Raw genomic sequence first — 22,368 nt, forward strand, 5'->3', positions numbered from 1 at the left:
CAATATCCTCTGATATCATGGTTCCATATTACACTTTATAACGTTATTTTGGATTGGAAATATTCTCAGTTATGAATCCACTTAGGAGGAGGATACCATAAATAGGTGAAAATAGAGATTAGGGAGAGGATGGCACTTTATTTAAGGTAAATCAAAGTGAGAAAAATCTTTGTTATTCGATTACAATTGGAATATGGAGATTAGGCATAGTTTTGTCTGCATTTTATGCAAGACAAAGGAATATAGGCTGTGTCAGGCTATATATTGTATTATGCTAAGGAGTTAAGGTTACTGCTGCTTGACCTATTGAAAGCATGTTATAGCTTATAGGTAATTGGATTAGGGACTTAGCTAATTGTAAGTATGGTGTTACTGGTACATAAGTCAAACCCCCAAATATTTTGCCCCTATTTCTATTTTCTTCTATTTCTCTGATGCCCTTACCCATTTAGAACTCCCATAAAGGGGATGGCCACAGCAAAAGGGACTTCACTTATCCTTGTATTTACATGCCTCCCTCACATACACCATTCCATGCATTCTTCCACCATTTCTCTCCCCTCGTAGAAAAGAAAGACTTTCTTACTTCCTTCTCCAGGAGTCCCTTTTATCAATACAGGGCTCCTAGAGCGTACAGGGAGTTCTATTGGATGGGACTTTAGATCATAAGGTATAATGATGTGTGCTTGTCTGTGTCATGGGAGTGCAGGGCAGTTGAGCAGTAAGTGCTTAATATCTTCATTTTGGTATTGCATTGTTGGTATAAAGGGTCTTAGGATATGTTGAATTGGTGTTTGTAGTGTTGTATGGATTTGCACAGTAGTTTACACCATATCTCAGAATTGCTTCATAATTGAAAGGATTTACTGTAGGCATGCTTGATGTTTGCAATGCAAAAGAATTAATTATTGTATTAGAATAGAAAGAGAGGCTTGATGTTGATCTTTGCAAGCACAGTGGAGTGATTGAGAATTTTGTGTTTCTGAACTATTGCTCTAGATTTTAGGTTTGCTTTAAATGAATTAAATCTTTTGTTCATTCCAGGCCATTAATAAGTAAACATATCATCCAAGCACAACCAAAGACTTATCAAAATACAGAGAAGGAACATGCATCAGTACCTGATAGAGTGAATGGAACGTGTTCATATCAAATTACCCAGAGGGAACGTGCATCAGTACCTGATAGCTTGAATGGAACACATTCACAGACAGTATGCACTGGTTCTTCAGAAAGGCATGCAAGCCCTGGTTATGTAAGTGATGGAAGGACTACAGGCAGTGAATTAATAAATGAACTTAGTGCAACCAATGGCAGAACAGTGTTGTTAGCACCCTCTGGTACTACAACTCTACAGCATTTGAATAGTGATTCAAGGGAAACAAACTATGGTCACCTAAGAACTCCTGCATTTAACCCCATTCCTGGACCCTCAAGAGAAAGTGGAAGTATATTAATGCAAAGGAAGTGCCACCAATCTGCAAATCTCTTGTCCATCACCATCACCATCCCTGATATTCCAGACAGTATTTCTGATGCTGAGTCAGTTTACAGTGTACAAGGATATGAAACTGGTATGTATGAGTTAACCTTTTATTATGAAAGCTATTTATTATTTCTTAATTTTCCAAGATTGACAATCTTTTCTCTATATTTGACTGTATGTTACTATGGTGGAGACAGTTAAGGTCAGTCTATCCTCCAAATTATCCCCAAGAACATATCATCTTTTAGAAGAATACTTTCAGGCTTTTTATTTTCTTTCTTTCTTTCATACTATTCGCCATTTCCCGCGTTAGCGAGGTAGCGTCAAGAACAGAGGACTGGGCCTTTGAGGGAATATCCTCATCTGGCCCCCTTCTCTGTTCCTTCTTTGAGAAAAAAAAAAAAAGAGGGGAGGATTTCCAGCCCCCCGCTCCCTTCCCTTTTAGTCGCCTGCCTTCTGACACGCAGGGAATACGTGGGAAGTATTCTTTCTCCCCTATCCCCATGAATTCCAAGTTTAATGTCACATATCTTTACTCTGCAGTTTGTCCCATGAGCATGAGAAATTCTTTTGGCATCTATAGGAAACTCAGGGTTAGGACCTTCTACATCTCAGTGTTTCCACTGAGGGAGCACTGAGCTTGCTACCTTTTGTGAACCACTCAGCCAGACTACTGGCAGCTCTTTTTTATTTTATTTTATTATACTTTGTCACTGTCTCCCGCGTTTGCGAGGTAGCGCAAGGAAACAGACGAAAGAAATGGCCCAACCCCCCCCCATACACATGTATATACATACGTCCACACACGCAAATATACATACCTACACAGCTTTCCATGGCTTACCCCAGACGCTTCACATGCCTTGATTCAATCCACTGACAGCACGTCAACCCCGGTATACCACATCGCTCCAATTCACTCTATTCCTTGCCCTCCTTTCACCCTCCTGCATGTTCAGGCCCCGATCACACAAAATCTTTTTCACTCCATCTTTCCACCTCCAATTTGGTCTCCCTCTTCTCCTTGTTCCCTCCACCTCCGACACATATATCCTCTTGGTCAATCTTTTCTCACTCATCCTCTCCATGTGCCCAAACCACTTCAAAACACCCTCTTCTGCTCTCTCAACCACGCTCTTTTTATTTCCACACATCTCTCTTACCCTTACGTTACTCACTCGATCAAACCACCTCACACCACACATTGTCCTCAAACATCTCATTTCCAGCACATCCATGGGAAAACCAGTGTGGAGATGACTGGGTGGCGTGAAAAAGACTTTTAGCGATTGGGGCCTCCACGTGCAGGAACATGAAAGGTGCAAGGAATTGAGTGAGTTGGAACAATTTTGTATACAGTGGTTGATATGCTATCAGTGGACTGACCCAGGGCATGTGAATCATCTTTGGGAAACCATGGAAAGGTCTGTGGGGCCTGTTTGTGGATAGTGAGCTTTGGTTTTGGTGCATTACTTATGATGGCTAGAGAATGAATGTCTGTAGATGCAAAATTACTTCATCTCTTCCTGGCACAACCTCACTAATGCTGGAAATGGCAATTAAGAAAGAAAAGAAAAAAAGAAATATGACATCTTGTTGCATGGAGAGTGCAAATACTTTATGTAATTAGGAACAACTTGTTTAATTGGTTTGTTTCAAAATGTACTCATTTTCCTTATCAGAACCTAGAATGGACAGAATCTCAAACAATACTAGTTTAATAGCTTTCATAGTAAAAGTTATCAGAAATGTTAAGATGCTAATAACTAGATGTATAATTCTATGGAGGCTTTACACAAATCATGATAGATATTAACAAAAGTGAGTGAAGTTGAAAATTATGTAGATTACTGAAAAGGGTATGCTTTTTCTGAATTTGAGTTATACCCATCCCATGCTTTATTATGGGTTATGTTTTGTGAAAATCTCACACAAAGAGAAATGGCACATAGCGAACCAGTAAGCATGCAAAGATTAATGTGATGTGCCCAGCAGCTTTGTGGTCAGGACTTGCAGATTCTCCCATTATACTCATGTTATGTAGCTTTTGACACAGAATAAACTTACCTAGCCATCCTTTACTTGCTTGAAATGGCTTTGGCCTTGTTACATGGTCTTCTTTAGATAGATGTTCATAAATTGTCAGAGCTTTAGGCCTGAGCTGAAGGTTACTAAAGCTGCTTTTGTTCTTCATCTCATGCTTTTCGTATAGCTTTTCTCCATCTCCTTATGTGTATTTGTAACCCATTTGGTTACCATGGCAGAAAGTGGAGTGGAGTGGACCACAGCACTGAATTTTCTATGCATTCTTCATATTGTGGACTGTACATTCACCCTGGTTGTAAGCATGCCCTCACCAGCACCAGCATGTCGTAAGACTTCTTGTTCCATTTTGTATAGTTAGAGAGGTTGTTCTCCATTTAACTGCTAATTCTGAGATAGGGAAAGATGCTGCTGGATGTTTGGATTAAGAAACACAAACTCACTAGTTTGCAGGAAAATCACATTAGCAGTTATACTCGAATTGCTTAAGTATCACAGATCCACACACAATGGCTGTAACTGCAAGACTCACCCGCTGTAGGAACTTGGTTTACTCCACTAGGACCCATGCTTATGCCATCCGTCAACCCTTACTGCATTGTAAGATTTGTAGTTTTATTCTGAAGATCAGAGAGTTTCTTTTATGTTTATCTGCTGGTGCTGGTTTTGGGGCAGGAGATGTTGTCAAACCCAAATTGCACAAGTAACACAGACCTGTTCACAATAGAGGTAACTTTTAGCTTGACTCACTGGTGGGAATGTGGCGCACTTCTTCCAGGACCCATGCTTAGTCCACCTGTCAACCTTCATGGAAGTTTTGGTGCTTTTTTTTTCTCTGCTGATGCTCCCTTACCAGCACCAGCATGTCATAAGATATTTAGATTTATATCTAAGGTTAGAAAAGTTATCTGTTTAACTACTGGTTCTGGAGTAGGAGAAATTGCTTGACATGCAGATGCCATATTAATAAACACAAACACAGCAGGTGGCAGGATAATCACATTAGTAGGTATACCCAAATCACACAAGTAGTACAGATTTGCACACAGCAGTGGTAGCTTAGATACTGACTCACTGGCATCAATGTTGGTTGCTTCAACCAAGACCCACAATTGCTCCACCTGCCAACCCTATGAAGTTTTGGCACACTTTTTACAACATACACCTGCTTCTGTAGCAAATTCTGACTGCATATAAAGTGGGGGAGACTAGTAGAACTGGGTTCCTTACATAATAGTGAAATACCACATACCAATCCTGTATGAAGCAAGCATTGGGTATATAGAATAAAATTCTAAGTTCTAAATAAATTAATTAAAAAAAACTAACCAAACTATTCCAGTGTCTTGTCCTTTGAAACGAACAAAGTAAATATTTCTTCCCAAATCTAAGATTGGAAGCATAAAAGTTTGGTAGAGCCCTCATGTGCACCAATGAAAGGTTTATCTCTGTAAGTATATGATATTTCCATGATCAGATCCTGCTCCCATGCACTGCTGCTCAGTCCTGAAAACATGTACACTAACTTGGGGTGAGTCCTAAAAGCCTAAAAAGATGATTTTGTGATTAGAGCATCTGTTCTTGCTTAGTGACCGAATGTTTAGATATCTGAGGTGTCAGGTGTCTTGTAGTTTTAGCAATATATGATGATATCCCATGTATTTATAAATAATTGATGCATGTAAATCTTTGGGAACTACATCGTTGAAATTTGAATTAACAATTGGTACTATCCTTGGTCTTAACTCCAGTTCTGGTTGAAATTTGTTGGTAAAATTGACTGATCAGTTTTCCAAGTTTATTTCAGTACATGAAATTATGTCAGCAAGTGTATACAGTTGAAAAGTGAACCACTGCTTTTGGAACCGTTGCGGCATAAGCTCTTGTTTTGGTCAGTAGTTTGGTAATAGTCTTTCCAATATACACGTCTTTAAAATTGCAAGGGAATCTGTTATCATATAAAAGATTTCTTAAAGACATTAATAAGTTAAACTTAAAATAATTTGAAAAAATGTTAAAAGCTTTATTAGTAAAATTACAAATGTAAGTATAATATTAATGGGAATAACTAAAGTAATCTTCAGAAATATTCTTTCTGTGTATGAATGCTTCAAACAGTGTTATCCAGTTGTTTGATTTCTAAGTTTTATGATATAAGAACTAGATTTATATCTACTTCAGATATGAATTTCATATTGTGATGTTTAGAATTCAAATGATTTAAAAACACTGGGGTTTGGTCTTTAGACTTATACATGAAATTTTTTTTATCTGTTTGCTGTTTACTAATTAAAAGGTTAAAATTCTATGGACAATCATTAAGCCATTTGACTTTTTGATAACAGAGGAAAGCATTGGTAGAGTTTGTTCTAGTGGAGATCGTATAGCCATTCTGTCGATTTGCTTATGTGTTTATTAGATAAAAACAGACTGTCCATTCTGTTGATTTGCTTATATGTTTGTTATTAGATAAAAACAGACTCGTTCACTAGATTTGTAATCTGTTTACAGTCGAGGCCATCAGTTAACTCTGAATCCTTTTCTAAAAAGTGTCTTATAGATATTTATAGATATGTGAAGACTCAAAGAACTGCAACAAATTAAAGGTATAAAAGAATGAAATAGAATGTGTTAAACCTGAAAGCTTCACAGTAGGGAAGGTACATAGCTTTTAAGTCTTTAAGAATACCTTAGAAAATCTCTAAGATAGATTAAATAAGAATATATGACAGCTCAGCTAGAAAGCTAGAATGATCATTCAGTGTACAGCCAGGAGAGATAAGAAACATTGTCATAAGATCGAAATATATCCCAGATGAAATAGAAGTTGATGAGTTTGTAATGCCGGGGGCAGCTAAGAAGATTAGTTTACACATAGTGAAAGAGATGTGGAAAGATGTGTGGTAAGTGCTAGATGACATTTAGGTAAAAAATCTTAATAGGGACTTGTACATAGTTACACTCTCTCAGGTCCCTCTCCTCCTCTGAGAGTGCATTTAAGGTTGTTGGGTGTACTGCCCTTCATATTTGTGTTTCAAAATGCATTACATTTATGTGCATGGGAATAATGTAGAATTTAACATCATGTTTCCATTTTCAGCATTATGTCGTAACACAGAGTTTGAGGAAAGTGAGGATGAGGAAGAAGTTGACAGCGAGACATTTGAGGAATATGAAATAGCTTCAGATGATGCGAGAGTGGAGGAATATTCCGATGACAATGATTCTGTGATTGAGGTTGGTTAATAAATGTAGTCTGATATAAAAATTACGAGTCACTTGTGCTGAAAATTTTGCCCTTTCTTCAGGAGGAAATAATAGAAAGAGGCTGAGGAAAAGGAAATTATTTCCAGAAAACTTTTGGGTTTTTACCTGTCCTATTTGCTAAGCTTAGGATAGTAAGCCATGGAATGATAGTTGCATGGCTATTGTGTGGGTCTAAATGAACTGAATTAAATTGAAAACTCGGTAATGAATGTGAATCTTGAAATTAGATGTGAGCTTTGAAGTCCATGCTCCAAAGGAGAGCAGTATATTAGTTCGCCCATTTCTGTGCATACATGCATCCACACCATGTGTATTTGGTGAGTGGGTGAATGACCATACTCTTACCACAGATACTGCAAGCAAAGTTTTAAGCTTTTGAGTTTGGGAGTTAGAGATCAGGGACATGTAGCCTTTGGTGCAAAAATTCCTAATTTTCTGTTTTTGATGGAAGAGCAGCTAATTTATTGTGTACCCCTACCTATCCCATGGACAGTGGCACAGAAGAGGATGCAGAGTGCACGAAAGGTACAGGGAGTGAGCCTCAGTGATTGAATTACATTATAAGTTACATAGTGAGAAAAAATGTTTATGGGGATTGGGTAGCACTGAATGAATTATTCAGCAATTTACATGTAAATGAAGTTTTCAGTAGTTGAACAATTATGATAGGACTATGTATTTATTCATATTTACCCTGGGACCAGTTTCTGTGAGAGTCCTGGTGTTACTCAGGGAAATGTAGACTTTAGAGTGAGAAGTTCTTTGATGAGACTGTACTCCCAATAATACATCTTTGCCAAAGATTACTTCTCACTCATGGTGTGAATTCTTGTAGGCAGAGCCAGATAACATTTTGGAGTATGTATCATTCAAGTGAAGTTCAGAGATGATTTTTACCAAACACTACCAGTTATGTGCAAATATTTCAGCCAAAATAATGTTCTGCCTCAGATACTTGAAAATTATCCAACTTTATTTATTGTAAATATTCCAGGTTATTTATTTTGGTTTTGAATTATGTATCACAATATATAACAAGCGGACTTTGTGCACTAACCAAAGTGAAGATCCTTTTCAAGCGTCTGAGGTAGATCCTTGTTATGGGTGAAATGCTTTCACATGTAGTGTTTCATAAGAATCATATCTGTTTAATTTTACAAGTATATAATGTTTCAGGGTAAGGAAATAGCTTTGTTGGCAAGTTTTAGTTTGGTTCCAGCCTCGGTCATTGATAACAACTACAAAGCAATTACTGATTGTGCTTGTGTTAGTGGTACCATATATGAATATTTTTTTTTTTTTTCTCGGTCTCCCGCATTTGCGAGGTAGCGCAAGGAAACAGACGAAAGAAATGGCCCAACCCACCCCCATACACATGTATACACATACCTCCACACACGCAAATATACATACCTACACAGCTTTCCATGGTTCACCCCAGACGCCTCACACGCCCTGACCCAATCCACTGACAGCACGTCAACCCTGATACACCACATCGATCCAACTCACTCCATTCCCCGCCCTCCCCTCACCCTCCCGCACGTTCAGGCCCCAATCACACAAAATCCCCTTCACTCCATCCCTCCACCCCCAATCCGGCCTCCCACCCCTCGCTCCCCCCACCTCCGACACACACATCCTCCCGGTCAATCCCTCCCCACTCACTCCCTCCATGCGCCCAAACCACTTCAAAACACCCTCCTCCGCTCTCCCAGCCACGCTCCCCCTATTTCCAAACATCTCTCCCACCCCTACGCCACCCACTCGATCAAACCACCTCACACCACACACCGTCCTCAAACATCTCACCTCCAGCACATCCACCCTCCCGCGCACAACTCCATCCACAGCCCACACCCCACAACCACACAACATTGTTGGAACCACTATTCCCTCAAACATAACCACCCCTGCTTTCCGAGACAATGCTCTCGACCTCCACACACCTTTCAAGGCCCCCAGAACTTTCGTCCCCTCCCCCACCCCACGATCCACCCCCTCCTCCATGGCTCCACCCGCTGCAAGATCCACTCCCAGATATCCAAAACACCCCACCTCCTCCAGACTTTCTCCACTCAAACCCACCTCCAACCGACCCGACCCCCAACCCTACTGTACCCAACAACCTTGCTCCCATTCACATTCACTCCCAACTTTCCTCCCTCACACACCCCACCAAACTCAGCCACCAGCCCCTGCAGCCCCTCACATGAACCAGCCACCAGCGCTGCATCACCAGCGAACAACAACCGACTCACTTCCCAAGCTCTCTCATCCCCAACAGACCCCACACCTGCCCCTCCCTCCAAAACTCTTGCATTCACCTCCCCAACAACCCCATCCACAAACAAACCAAACAACCATGGAGACATCACACACCCCCGCCGCAAACCCACACCCACCGAGAACCAATCACCCTCCTCTCCCCCCACACGCACACATGCCTCACATCCTCGACAAAAACTCCCCACCGCTTCCAACAACCCGCCTCCCACACCACACATTCCCAACACCCTCCACAGAGCATCTCCATCAACTCCATCACACGCCTTCTCCAAATCCACAAATGCCACACACAAACCCATTTGCCCTTCCAAGCACCTCTCACATACATTCCTCAAAGCAAACACCCAATCCACACACCCCCACCACCCCCGAAACCACACTGCCCCTCCCCAATCCGACGCTCTGCACATGCCCCCACCCCCCAACCAACACCCCCCCATACAATTTACCAGGAATACTCAACAAACCCACACCTCTGCAATTCGAGCACTCACTCTCATCCCCCCTGCCCCCGCACAACGGCACCATGCACGCACTCCGCCAATCCCCAGGCACTCCACCACAAGCCACACACACACCAAATAACCCCACCAATCAGTCAACAACACAGCCGCCCCCCTTCAACAAATTCCACTGCAACACCACCCAAACCTGCTGCCCCGCCGGCCCTCATCCTCCGCAAAGCCCCCACTACCTCTTCTCTGTTTGCCAAATCACCCCCCCCCAACCCTCCCACCCTGCACACCACCTCGACCAATTCAAGAGATGGGGTGCAGCAAGTGTAAAACTTCCTTCACATACAGTACAGATAGGTAACACAAATATAGTTAATTACACAGTGATGGACTCTACAGACCATGCATACACTTTAAGGGTGAAATATATAAGTGAGAGAGGAAGGCTCATCTTAATATTTGGCTTTTCTGTTTTTTCATGCCTTACCTGTATTTTGTGTTTCTACACAAAGCATTCCTCTTTCTCTTCCCTCACTCCTTTTATGTTGCAAGAAAGTATTCCCTACTCTACTTCTGTAATAGCCATAGTAATCTTGATAGTTTTCCATTTGGTTTACCAAGCATTGTCGATGAATATGCAAGAATTGAAAGCAAGATTATCAGAACTCAGAATATTTAGGGAAGATTCTACATTTCACCATGCTTTGACACTTTGGAAAGGAATACATAATGCTTGACATTGATAAATTGTATGATAAAGCATCACTAATTTGTATAATGCTTCTTTGCAGGATGTTGAAGTAGCAGCAGTCTTGGCTGTTCATGCTTTATACCAAGATGAGGAAGATTTTTGGGCAGATGACTCTGATACAGATGATCAGTCTATAGATAACGACCCTGAGTTGATAGCTGAACGTTGGGATTGCTTGAGTTGTGGTTTGAAGAACAAGCCTTTCGTGCGATACTGTGGCAAGTGCTGGCAGGTAATATGATATGAATTGTGAAATTTCCCATGTAACTATAATTGTTTTGATTTCTCATTAATGGGTTCATGTCCCATAGAGATCTTTATTGAACAGGCTACTGTTGACTTTGAGCAATTGGGGCCTGAACATACAGAAGGGTGAGAGGAGTGCAAGGAAGAGAGTGAATTGGAACAATGGTATACCAGGATCGATGGCTGTCAGTGGACTGAACCAGGGCATATGAAGTGTCGGGTAAACCATGGAAAGGTCTGTGGGGCCTGGATGTGGATAGGGAGCTGTGGTTTCAGTGCATTACACATGACAGCTAGAGACTGAGTGTGCACTGAATCACAACAGATGTGATTTTATAAATGCTGAAAAAACCACATGGAAAAGGAAACACGAAATCCTGAGCGCTTTTGTGTATCAACACATCTTTAGAGTACAGTCACAGAATAAGAGGACTAAAGACAAATCAAGCTAGACATTTACACAGAGAAGAAATAATGTGGATCTAGTGATTAGTGAGAAACAACGATAGTCCAGGTCACCCTGACCCTCCCCTTACTTGTGTCTTGACCAGACTTCACATAAAAAGGTGGTGGTGGTTAAGATACTGTTTAGATTAAATTGAGAAAGGTTTTAACATAATTTTCTACAATAAATGGATCTAATATATACATGACTGATATTCAACAGTCTATCCTCATGGTACTAAAGGATACTAAATCCTGTGTTTCTTTCATCTTTACATTTGATAATTACCATGGCATTCTCCTAGTCAGTTGGGTGATTACTTTTACTGAGATGTTCAAATAGGGCATTAGACTGCTGACTAATACATAAGCTATATTTATGCTTTCTAATTCTAACATCCATACCCTTGCCTGTCTTACAATTTTTGCAAGGAATTTGATAAATATAGCTAACCACCTCATAAGGTGTTATTTTAAAATGTGAAATCAGATAACATATTGTTATGATGTAAGCTGAATATTGTTATGATGTAAGCTGACTTATAACTCTTGTCAGTAAGTGTAACTATGAGTTCAGTTAACCTTTCTTTTCTTTATTTAGATAAATAGAGATTATTTTAGTTTTGTATTTGAAAGAATTTTATTTTTCAGTTGAGGAAGAATTGGTTACCTGATCGGCCAAAAAAACGTAAGAGAAAGCCAAGACCGAAGAAAAGGCACTCCAGATTTAGATCAGAATCCCTTCAGTCTGATGAACAGAATAGTAATATGCAAGAAAATAAAATGATTGTATCCAAGACAGCCAGTAGTAGTGACTGCAGTCAAGATCTTGAAGTATTAAGACCATCTTCAGCTGGCTCGACTACATTGCATTCTGGTGAAGAGTGCAGTGAGCATAACACTCATCCTGAGGAAAGTAACTTGGAATTACCAAAGTCTGTTGGTACTAGTACTGGTGATGACAATCAAGAACTACTCCCAAGGGCAGCATCAACAGCTTCAACCATATCTTTAAGAAGTGTTTCACCTGAAAGGAAATATCCTCTAGATCACTATAGTTCACAGGACTCTGGAATTTCCTTATCACAGGACAATTTAAGTGTTTTTGGTGAAAATTCAAAATTAGAAGATACACAAGTTAAGGAAACACAGACATTGCATTTAGAAAAGCCATTCTTAAGTAAAGGTACTCATACTACAAATAAGACAATAGCAGCTGAAATAACATCAGATTTACCTGCATCGAGCAGTAGAAAACGCAAATCTTCTAAGGACACGAAATATTCTAAAAGGTTCAAGTCCTTTGAAGGAGAAGATTCACCAAGTGAAGAGATAAGTGACGATGACATTGATATAAAAGCAAAAGCCAGAGGCTTTAGTATGTTCCTGCAGTCTAGTGCAGGTCAGGAGTGGCTAAAGTCTCCAGAAGGAAAACTTTTTCAGTCCTCTCAGAGTGTCCAGGAAGTTCTAATTGAAACAGTAGGGGCAAACATGAGCTTAGGGTCATCTGGCTTTGAATCACATGAGCCACCTTCGGGACTATCAAATTTGTGCTCTGTTTGTTGCTTACGCCCTAAGAATGCTTCAATTATACATGGTCGTCTCTCCCACCAGGCAACCTGCTATCAATGTGCTCGACGCCTTCTTGATACTCAGTCTAGATGCCCTGTGTGCCGAAGAAAAATTCATATGGTGTGTAAACATATTATAGTATAGCATGAGGAGATAGGAAACATTATTCAGGTTGCCTTTTGTACTCTAATCATGATAAAAGCTTGTCTGTATGATTACAGTTTTGAGGCATCATAATGTTTTTTGTTTTTGATTATTTATTGTCAGGACTCTTTTCTTGAGGTTCTTGCAGCTTAAAGGCTGTGTTACGGTCAGTAACAGGAAAATGACTCCTATGGAATGTGAAGTACTTTTCATCCTCTGGCAGTGATACAACCTTGCAAAAGGTGATTCTTTACTCAGGTTGTAATCCCTTGCAGGCTAAGTTTGGTAACTTTTTATCATTTGGTAACGCTGCATCGTCATATCATCTACGTTATCGTTATATGAACCATGATATGGACCTCTCTAACTTATTCATAAATTCTGTTATAATTGAACCTCGTCTTACAAATTCTGTACGCTCATTCAGGCCACATTAATCACTATTTCTTTACAGTTTTTATTCTTATGAATTTTGTGCACATAGTCACATATCTTTAGTGGTTTTTGTTTTTGTATTTGTACTTAAAAAGAGTTGAGAGTAATTATAGATAAAAGTAAGGTTATAAAGATTGGCAGAGGAGAGAGACGGCTGTTTAGAGTTGGAGTTTAAAAGGAAAGAATGCCGAGGAAGTGCAGTAGTTTTAGTACATGGTAGTGGCCTTGACTCTTGATGGAAGCTGAAGTAAACCATGGGATGGGTGAGATGGCTTAAGTCTTGATGCATTGAGGATTGTATGGGAAGAGAGTCACTGTCTGTGACGGCAAAGAGGGTTATGTTTGATGGAATAGTAATCTTGATCATATTGTATGGATTTGAAGTGTGGCCTTTAGATGAAAATGTTCATAAGAAGTGGGTGTGTTGAAAATGAAATAGTTAAGGACAGCATGTAATGTTAGGAGGGTTGATCAAATAAGGAATGATAGAGTAAGAGAAAGGCTTGCTAGTAAGGAGAGTTTGTATGGGAAAGCTGAAGAGGATGTATTGAAATGGTTTGGACATATGGAGAGAATTAGTGAGAGTAGGCTGACAAAGAGAGTCGTATTTCAGAAGTGGAGATGACAATGAGAAGGGAGAGACTGAATTGGAGGTGGAAGGATGGAGTGAAAGTTAACAGAACTTGCAGGGTGTGAAGCACATGCTGGATATAGTGATTTGGAACACTGTGGTAAATAGGTGATGATGCTGCCATTGGTTTGAATCAAGGCATGAGAAGGGATCAGGAAAGACTAGAGAAAGGTTTTTGGGGTTTGATTGTAAATAGGGCCTCAGATTTCAGTGTAGTTTACACAATAGCTAGAGAATAGACATGAGTGAGTGTTATTGGCCCTTCTTAGCTGAAGCAGGAAATGGTGAACAAATGTGAAAAAGAAATTAATATGCATGTATATATAAACTGCGGTGTTACCAGACTTCGCCTGCTTGTGGTTACACTGCAAGTGAAAAGTCACCTTCAACGAGGCTTTATCATCTGTTGACAAAAGAGAATACAGTCTTGTTGAAGACCTTCTTACTCCATAGGAGCCCATCAATTTCAGCTACCTGAAGAGCATGGCCTTGGATTCGTATGAGCTCCTGGAAAAGAGGTCCTGGAGTAAACCCAGGACCCTGCCAAGGAAGAGGTCCTGGGGCATTCGAAAATGAATAAATGTACAAACAGCAACCTTCTCGTGCAAATCCCCCTATCTCTAGCAAACACAAAACTGATACTGAAATAACTCAACAAACACAAAACAACCACCTTCCCATCTCTAGTCTTAAATACTATCCAACCTGATATACACCCTCCTCAAATATACATGAGTCACTCTTCCTGTCTGTGCTTGGAATTTCATCCATCCCTACAACACTACAAGCACTGATTCAACTTATCCTGAGACCCTTCATGCCCATAGTGCAGTTACCACAATGAAGATGCCAAACACTTACAGCTCTGTTGCCCTTCACTCTTTCCATATAGATGTGCACACATCATGACACTTGTGGACAAGGCTGGTTTTCAGGAGCCCCAGAGAGATAGAAGGGACTCTTAGGGCAGGAACTAAGTATAGAAACTGTTTACCTACTCCACCCTTGCCTCACCTGCCTGCTTGTCTACCCTCTCAAAAGCAAGTATATCAGAGGTCCAGGCCACAGAAAATTGAGCACTCATACCAATCAGTGGCTGCTGAGCAGCCATGAACTCTCAACACCTACACAGTGAAACAGATCCTACCAATACAATTCCACTTCAGTAGATATAGCATTCAGTTCTTTGTAACAATGCTGGACCTTTCCCAACCAAACCACTCTGTTACTACCCACCAAGCTCCAAGTAGAAAGAAAAAGCTTACTCATTTTCACACTTCAGCAACCTCTATTCACAGATTCCCCATCCCCAGCAAAACACTGACAAAGAACATATCCCTTTATATCTTTATCTCTGATGCCTGTTCCAACTGGAACTCCTTCAAGGGGGTGGCCACGGCAATGGAGTCTCCTTAACTAGTGAACTCCAGAGCTACTTTTTAGCCTTTAGTGCCTCGTCCTTAACAGGCCACAGGCAGAGGGCAGCTGTAGCACAATGTTTGCATAGGCTCTTACCTAATGTTCCTACTGATTATTACTACCTAATTCTCCTACCTACTACTACCTAATGCTTCTGCCTAAATGTTCCTACCTTCTACCTACTGCTCCTACCATTTCACCAGAAGGCAGGGCTAGTGCATAGTGCTCACCACAGGAAGATCCTAGAGTTACGAAGAATGAGCTGTGTGAGGTAAGTATTGTCAAGTGTTATGTATGACAAGGAGAAAGATTTTGTTTGTGTACAAAATGCCAGTAGTTATCACCTACATAATTCCCCCTCCACTTGTCCAAACTTCAGAACCAAACAAACACATACGTCACCCATTTATGTGGAGATTTCATTGCCCACCATCCTGCATGGATGAACACTCCCAACTAACATTGCAGAAGTGCTCTACATACAAATCATCTGTATCCCTTTGACATCCTTAATTTATGTAACAAACCACACTGACTTCCAAACCACCACTGCAGTAGTGAACCTCACTAGTTATTTCTGTTGGCACGGCACACAAGGACCACCCAGAGCACTCCCCATGAACTTGAGTTTGACCAGTTACCACTTTAACTCATCCAACGCACACAACCATCAAAAGTCACATAAACTGTTGGACAGCAGATGGAGCAATATTCATCACATTACATGGAATCCAAACTTTAATGCTCCATCTTTGATAACTTCCCACTCATCCCCATATTATGCCAAATCACACTTTATCAGCACCAAACAAGTCAGCAAAAAGTACATACCACAGTGATATAGAAAGAAATATAACCCACACTTCAACCAAATTGCAGGCCTTTAAAGGCTAACAGCAGTGCCTAAATAAAACCGCTTGCCATCAGCAGAGACCATATAACAAAGTAAAACCTCTAAACAATACTACACTAACCTTATCATTGGAAAATAACAAACTAGCTTGTTTGATTGACACTATGTACCACAAAACCAACAGCAACCAACGCTGGTGACAAAGAAAATCTGTTCATCCCATATCTCTCCGTTCACCAATCATGAACCACTTGGAAGCCCAAATAACAAAATTCCCTCTCCCAACAAACAGAAACACAATTGATAAACTGATAAAGAATTAGCCCAGAACAGGAGTCATGAAAAATGTACAAACTCTGCTATAATACCCACTTCACCTACCCTTCACACCCACTGACATTCAAAATGCAATCAAGACGTTAAAGAATTCCCTAGTAACTCAGCCAGATAACGTATCAAACATCCACGTAAAACATTTGGCACGAAAGTGATACAAACACTTAGATATCTTTAACTAATGGCAACACAACAAAATCCCAAACTTCTGGAAACATTGGAAAATGTAACCCATCCTTAAACCCTCCAAACCCCCAAGCTTCCCCTTCTCTTATCCACAAGACTCCAACAAGATGTCCCTCTCACCCACAGTATGGTTTTAGACCCAGTCACTGCATTGCAAATGGACATCATACAACACATTGTGGATGGCTTCAAACAACCACACACCTTTTCTCATGCTGTACTAGTGGCAAAAGATATAAACAAAGCATTAAACAATGTTACTCTACACATCTTCACAATAAAGATACTTGACACTACCCCCACAAAAAAAAAAAAAGGTTAAGTGGTTTCAGAATGGGCCGTCAGACCAGTGTCATTGATGATGGTCTCATGTATACTCCATGATGAATTTCCCCAACGAGCAGTTGTGCAGTTGTTCAACCTTCTTCAGTTTCTTTATATTTGTCCTTGCACAGGCCACACTGTGAAGGTCCTCTGATGAGGAGATAACCCAAAAATATGTCACAACACCCAGACACAAATTAAGCAACAACAGACATGCAAAATCATGTTACAATTAGAACACTGGCTTATTCAGACTGTAATGACTGTATCCCAGCAGAAAATCACATTAATGTGACTGTATCCCAGCAGAAAATCACCATTACTCTCTTCATCTTGGAAAGTAAAATATCCAATCTACACCCTCCTATAACCCTGAATAGGCTTATCATTACCATTCAGTTGAACTCCCACCATATTGAGTATATATGACGTGTGTGACGTTCAATTCCCATAATGTAGACACTAACACAAACGCTAGAAACAAATGCTGTTACAACACTTACTGGTATTGGTTTTGGAAAGGGTAAAGAATCCCTTCACATCCTTTACAAGCTGTTCATCCACAGCATTGTAAACTATGCTTTCCTTGCTTAGTCAACAAACCTGTCGAAAGCAAACATAATAAAACTGCAAGGTCTTCAGAACAGTTACTGGCTGCTTCACAACCACAAGCACTTGACACCTGCCCAACAAAACATAATAATGATACTTGCAGTATAGTTTAACATCATTATTGTCATAAACTAGTTACTTGTAACCCAAGGCCACTCACACCCAGGCTTCACCAAAACCAACCATAAACTCGCCAAGGTTCAGTTTTTCTTAGCTTCATGTTTCCAGAGATAGTGGTTTTCAGTTTCATCATTTAGTGGTAATCATTTGATTTTTAAAAGTTGAACTCTGCTGCCCTTTCTGTGTGGGAAAGATCAACAATATATATGTGGGGCCTGGATGTGGAAAGGGAGCTGTGGTTTTGGTGCATTACACATGACAGCTAGAGACTGAATGTGAACAAATGTGGCCTTTTTTGTCTTTTCCCAGAGCTGCCTTTTTATTTGGGGGATGCTATTCCATGTGTGATGGGGTGGCGACGGGCATAGATGAAGGCAGCAAGTATGAATATGTATATGTGTATATATGTATATGTTTGTGTATGTATATATTTATGTATGTACATGTGTATATGGGTGGGTTGGGCCATTATTTCATCTTTCCTTGCGCTACCTCGCTAATGCGGGAGACAGCGATTAAGTAAAATGAAAGAGAATATATATTTCATACTTGATTGCTGTTTCTTGCGTTAGAGAGGAAGTGCCAGTAACAGACGTAGAAAGGCAATATTTGCTCACATTAATTCTCTAACTGTCATGCACATTGCACCAAAACTACAGCCCTCTATCCACAGCCAGGGCCCACAGGCCTTTCCATAGTATCCACCAGCAAATTCACATGTGTTGATTCAGGCCATGTACAACATGTCGACCCTAGTATAGGGTGAGAGGCTTGCAAAGAATAGAATGAATTGGAATGATGTATATCAGGGTCGACATGCTGTCAGTGGACTGAACTAGAGCATGTGAAATATCTGTGGTAAATCATGTGGTGCCTGGATGTGGATAGGGAGGCTGTAGTTTCGGTGCATTACACGACAGCTAGAGACTGTGTGAACAAATGTGGCTTTTTTGTATGTTTTTTCTGGGCGTTACCTTGTTGATACAGGTGGCTATGCTGTTTCCTGTGTGCCGGGAATTAACAAAAGGGTAAGAGAGATGTGTGGAAATAAAAGGGGAGGGAGCAGAGGCTGAAAATCCTCCTCTCCTGTTTTTGATTTTCCAAAAGAAGGAACTGAAAAGGAGGCCAATTGAGGCTCAGTCCTCTGTTCTCACTGCTGCCTCACTAGCATGGGAAATGGCGAATATGTATGAAAAAATACACACACACACACACACACACACACACACACACACACACATATATATATATATATATATATATATATATATATATATTTTTTTTTTTTTTTTTTTGTCGCTGTCTCCCGCGTTTGCGAGGTAGCGCAAGGAAACAGACGAAAGAAATGGCCCAACCCCCCCCCCCCCATACACATGTATATACATACGTCCACACACGCAAATATACATACCTACACAGCTTTCCATGGTTTACCCCAGACGCTTCACATGCCTTGATTCAATCCACTGACAGCACGTCAACCCCGGTATACCACATCGCTCCAATTCACTCTATTCCTTGCCCTCCTTTCACCCTCCTGCATGTTCAGGCCCCGATCACACAAAATCTTTTTCACTCCATCTTTCCACCTCCAATTTGGTCTCCCTCTTCTCCTTGCTCCCTCCACCTCCGATACATATATCCTCTTGGTCAATCTTTCCTCACTCATCCTCTCCATGTGCCCAAACCACTTCAAAACACCCTCTTCTGCTCTCTCAACCACACTCTTTTTATTTCCACACATCTCTCTTACCCTTACGTTACTCACTCGATCAAACCACCTCACACCACACATTGTCCTCAAACATCTCATTTCCAGCACATCCATCCTCCTGCGCACAACTCTATCCATAGCCCACGCCTCGCAACCCTACAACATTGTTGGAACCACTATTCCTTCAAACATACCCATTTTTGCTTTCCGAGATAATGTTCTCGACTTCCGCACATTCTTCAAGGCCCCCAGAATTTTCGCCCCCTCCCCCACCCTATGATCCACTTCCGCTTCCATGGTTCCATCCGCTGCCAGATCCACTCCGGGAATGGATGAAGGCAAACAAATGAATATGTACATTTGTATATATATGTATACAAATGTACATGTATGTGCATATAATTATATATGTATGCAAGTGGATGTGTCTTTCATCGTCTGTTTCCTGGCGCTGTCTCGCTAACGCAGGAAGTGGCAATCAACATGACAATTAGAGACTGAGTGTGAACAAATGTAGCCTTTTTTGTCTGTTTTCCTGGTGCTACCATGCTGAAACGGGTTAGCGGTGCTGTTTCCTGTGGGTGGAATGATGCCAGGAATGGATGAAGGCAAACAAGTATGAATATGTACTTGTGTATATATATGTCTGTGTATGTGTATGTATATGTTTGTGTATGTACATGTGTATATGGGTGGGTTGGGCCATTATTTCATCTTTCCTTGCGCTACCTCGCTAATGCGGGAGACAGCGATTAAGTAAAATGAAAGAGAATATATATTTCATACTTGATTGCCATTTTCCATATTTTTTAGTTAATGCCTGGAAACAGATGAAGCAAGGCCACATTTGCCGTCATCAATTCTGTAGCTGTCAAGTATAATGCACTGACACCACAGTTCCCTATCCACAACCAGGCCCCACAGACCTTTCCATGGTTTCTCAAAGCCGCTTGATATAAACATGTGGGACATGAATATAATCTCCACTCTGTCCTGCAAACCCCCCAAAATTAACAGCTCAAAGTCTGCTTCCCAAAGCTGGGAATGTTGTACAGGTACCATGATTATTTTTTGTGTAATCAACTATTTCATATCTACAGGAATTTCATTTGCCCTGTATGAAGTGCTACTCACATATTTGGAGTATTTATATGTCCACATCACTATAAAGGAGAGTGGAATCAAAAGCCTTTCATCTCATTAATTTTTTATGTATCTTTCTGGCTGACTATGCTTTTCTGTATGCCACAATGTTGCTGCACACTTTCTGCTCTTGCTCCGCAGGTGCTATTTTGGCCAGTGCAATTGAAAGCTGTTTGCTTGTGTCCCGGCCACCTCGACTTTGACCTTAAGTCATGTGACTGGCTGCAGCTCCTCAATTTCTGTGAATAGGCTGTTCACTTGAGATTGAGCATTATGACACTGCCTGCTTTTCCTGTTTGGTAACTTTTCTACCTTAAGAGTCAGCCATTTAATTTTGAAATTCTTTTTTTCTCTTACTCAGTTTTTCCTTTCCCCTGCAGTGACCTTAAGTGAGGCATATTTAGCACATACCTTGGCAATTACATTATTACAGTATGTTGGATTTTACATTTAGAATTATTATCATCCTATCCCAGGATTAGGGTTAGAAAGAATATTACCGGGACCTCTTGATTTATGTGTATGTGATTACTGCCATTTTTAGAATAATGCTCACTGTCTGTATACACCTTTATTAATTTATGTGGACTTAAGCTTGCCCTTGGACTTTGTAAATCTTTGTTATGGACTATGTATGATAGTGTAGAGAAGATCAAGGAGAGTGCAAAGAGAACACAATCAGTGCATCCAAGGCCTTGTATTCCCAAAGTTCAATTATTGAGAGTGGAATGAATGTTGAGCACATGGATTGAACACCAAACTTATAGAAATGTTCTCATCAGCATGCTTGTGATACAAGCAAAAGCATGGAATATATGTGATGGCTTGAGAGGGAACGAAGGAGCAATGAAGACATTACAAATAAGTCTTGGTTGGTTTGTGAATTTAGAAGCACTTCAATTACCACTTCAAAATGACTGGTGAGGCTGCTTCTACTGATGTCATTGCTGCAAAATATTTCCTACAACCTTGAAGATTATTATCAAGGAAGGTAGTTGTACTCCTAAGCAGGTTGGATTATTTTGGAGAAGAATGCCTCCTCTGAAGATAGGACTGTACCAGGATTCAAAGCTGCTAAAGATTGCCTTATGGTGTTTGTGGAGTGCAACAGCGAAGGTGACAAGATGAAGGCTAAACCAACATTAGATTTCTTTTTGAAGGAAAAGGAAACCCATATGGAGGACCTGCTTTTAGCATCTAGCATCTTAATAGATGAATCCACACACCCATCACCACCAGCTTTGCCATCTATGTCATCTGACCCAGATGATCTCCAGTAACCTCTCTCTCCACCCTACTTTTTGTTCTCCCCTTGGTCTGTCAAAACTGGAATTGGTCATATGTTCGAGTTAAAATGAATTTCTAAGATGGATATTCTAAACTGTATTAAGCCAAGCCCACAGTGCTTGGCTTATAAGCCTAAATTTTATAATCCAATCCAGTAACTCCCTCCTCTTGCTTCCCTCTCCATTAGCACCAGCAGGTAATTCAGGAACAGCGATAATCGTAAGTTTTGGAATTGTTTGTTTTGTTATTATTAGATTTCATTGTACATAAAAGATATATTATATATATTATATATATATATATCATCCCTGGGGATAGGGGAGAAAGAATACTTCCCACGTATTCCCTGCGTGTCGTAGAAGGCGACTAAAAGGGGAGGGAGCAGAGGCTGAAAATCCTCCTCTCCTGTTTTTGATTTTCCAAAAGAAGGAACAGAGGGGGCCAGGTGAGGATATTCCCTCAAAGGCCCAGTCCTCTGTTCTTAACGCTACCTCGCTATCGCGGGAAATGGCGAATAGTACGAAAGAAAGATATATATATATATATTTTTTTTTTTTTTAATTTTCCAAAAGAAGGAACAGAGGGGGCCAGGTGAGGATATTCCAAAAAAA

General features: G+C 40.5%; 1 protein-coding gene across 4 annotated transcripts in view; it reads left to right on the forward strand.

Annotated features, from left to right (window-relative positions):
* The window catches only part of LOC139757791 (uncharacterized), a 64,652-nt gene extending 47,859 nt beyond the window's left edge, over positions 1-16,793 (forward strand). For all 4 annotated transcript variants that reach the window (XM_071678604.1, XM_071678606.1, XM_071678605.1 and 1 more), the window contains 4 exons: positions 1,045-1,574; positions 6,630-6,766; positions 10,332-10,523; positions 11,633-16,793. In XM_071678604.1, coding sequence (XP_071534705.1) covers positions 1,045-1,574; positions 6,630-6,766; positions 10,332-10,523; positions 11,633-12,697 — 1,924 coding nt within the window. In that variant the 3' untranslated portion in view covers positions 12,698-16,793. The remainder of the gene's footprint in view (positions 1-1,044; positions 1,575-6,629; positions 6,767-10,331; positions 10,524-11,632) is intronic.
* The last annotated feature ends 5,575 nt before the right edge of the window (positions 16,794-22,368 follow it).

This window comes from Panulirus ornatus, chromosome 28, assembly GCF_036320965.1.
Source record: "Panulirus ornatus isolate Po-2019 chromosome 28, ASM3632096v1, whole genome shotgun sequence".
Classification (NCBI taxonomy): domain Eukaryota; kingdom Metazoa; phylum Arthropoda; class Malacostraca; order Decapoda; family Palinuridae; genus Panulirus; species Panulirus ornatus.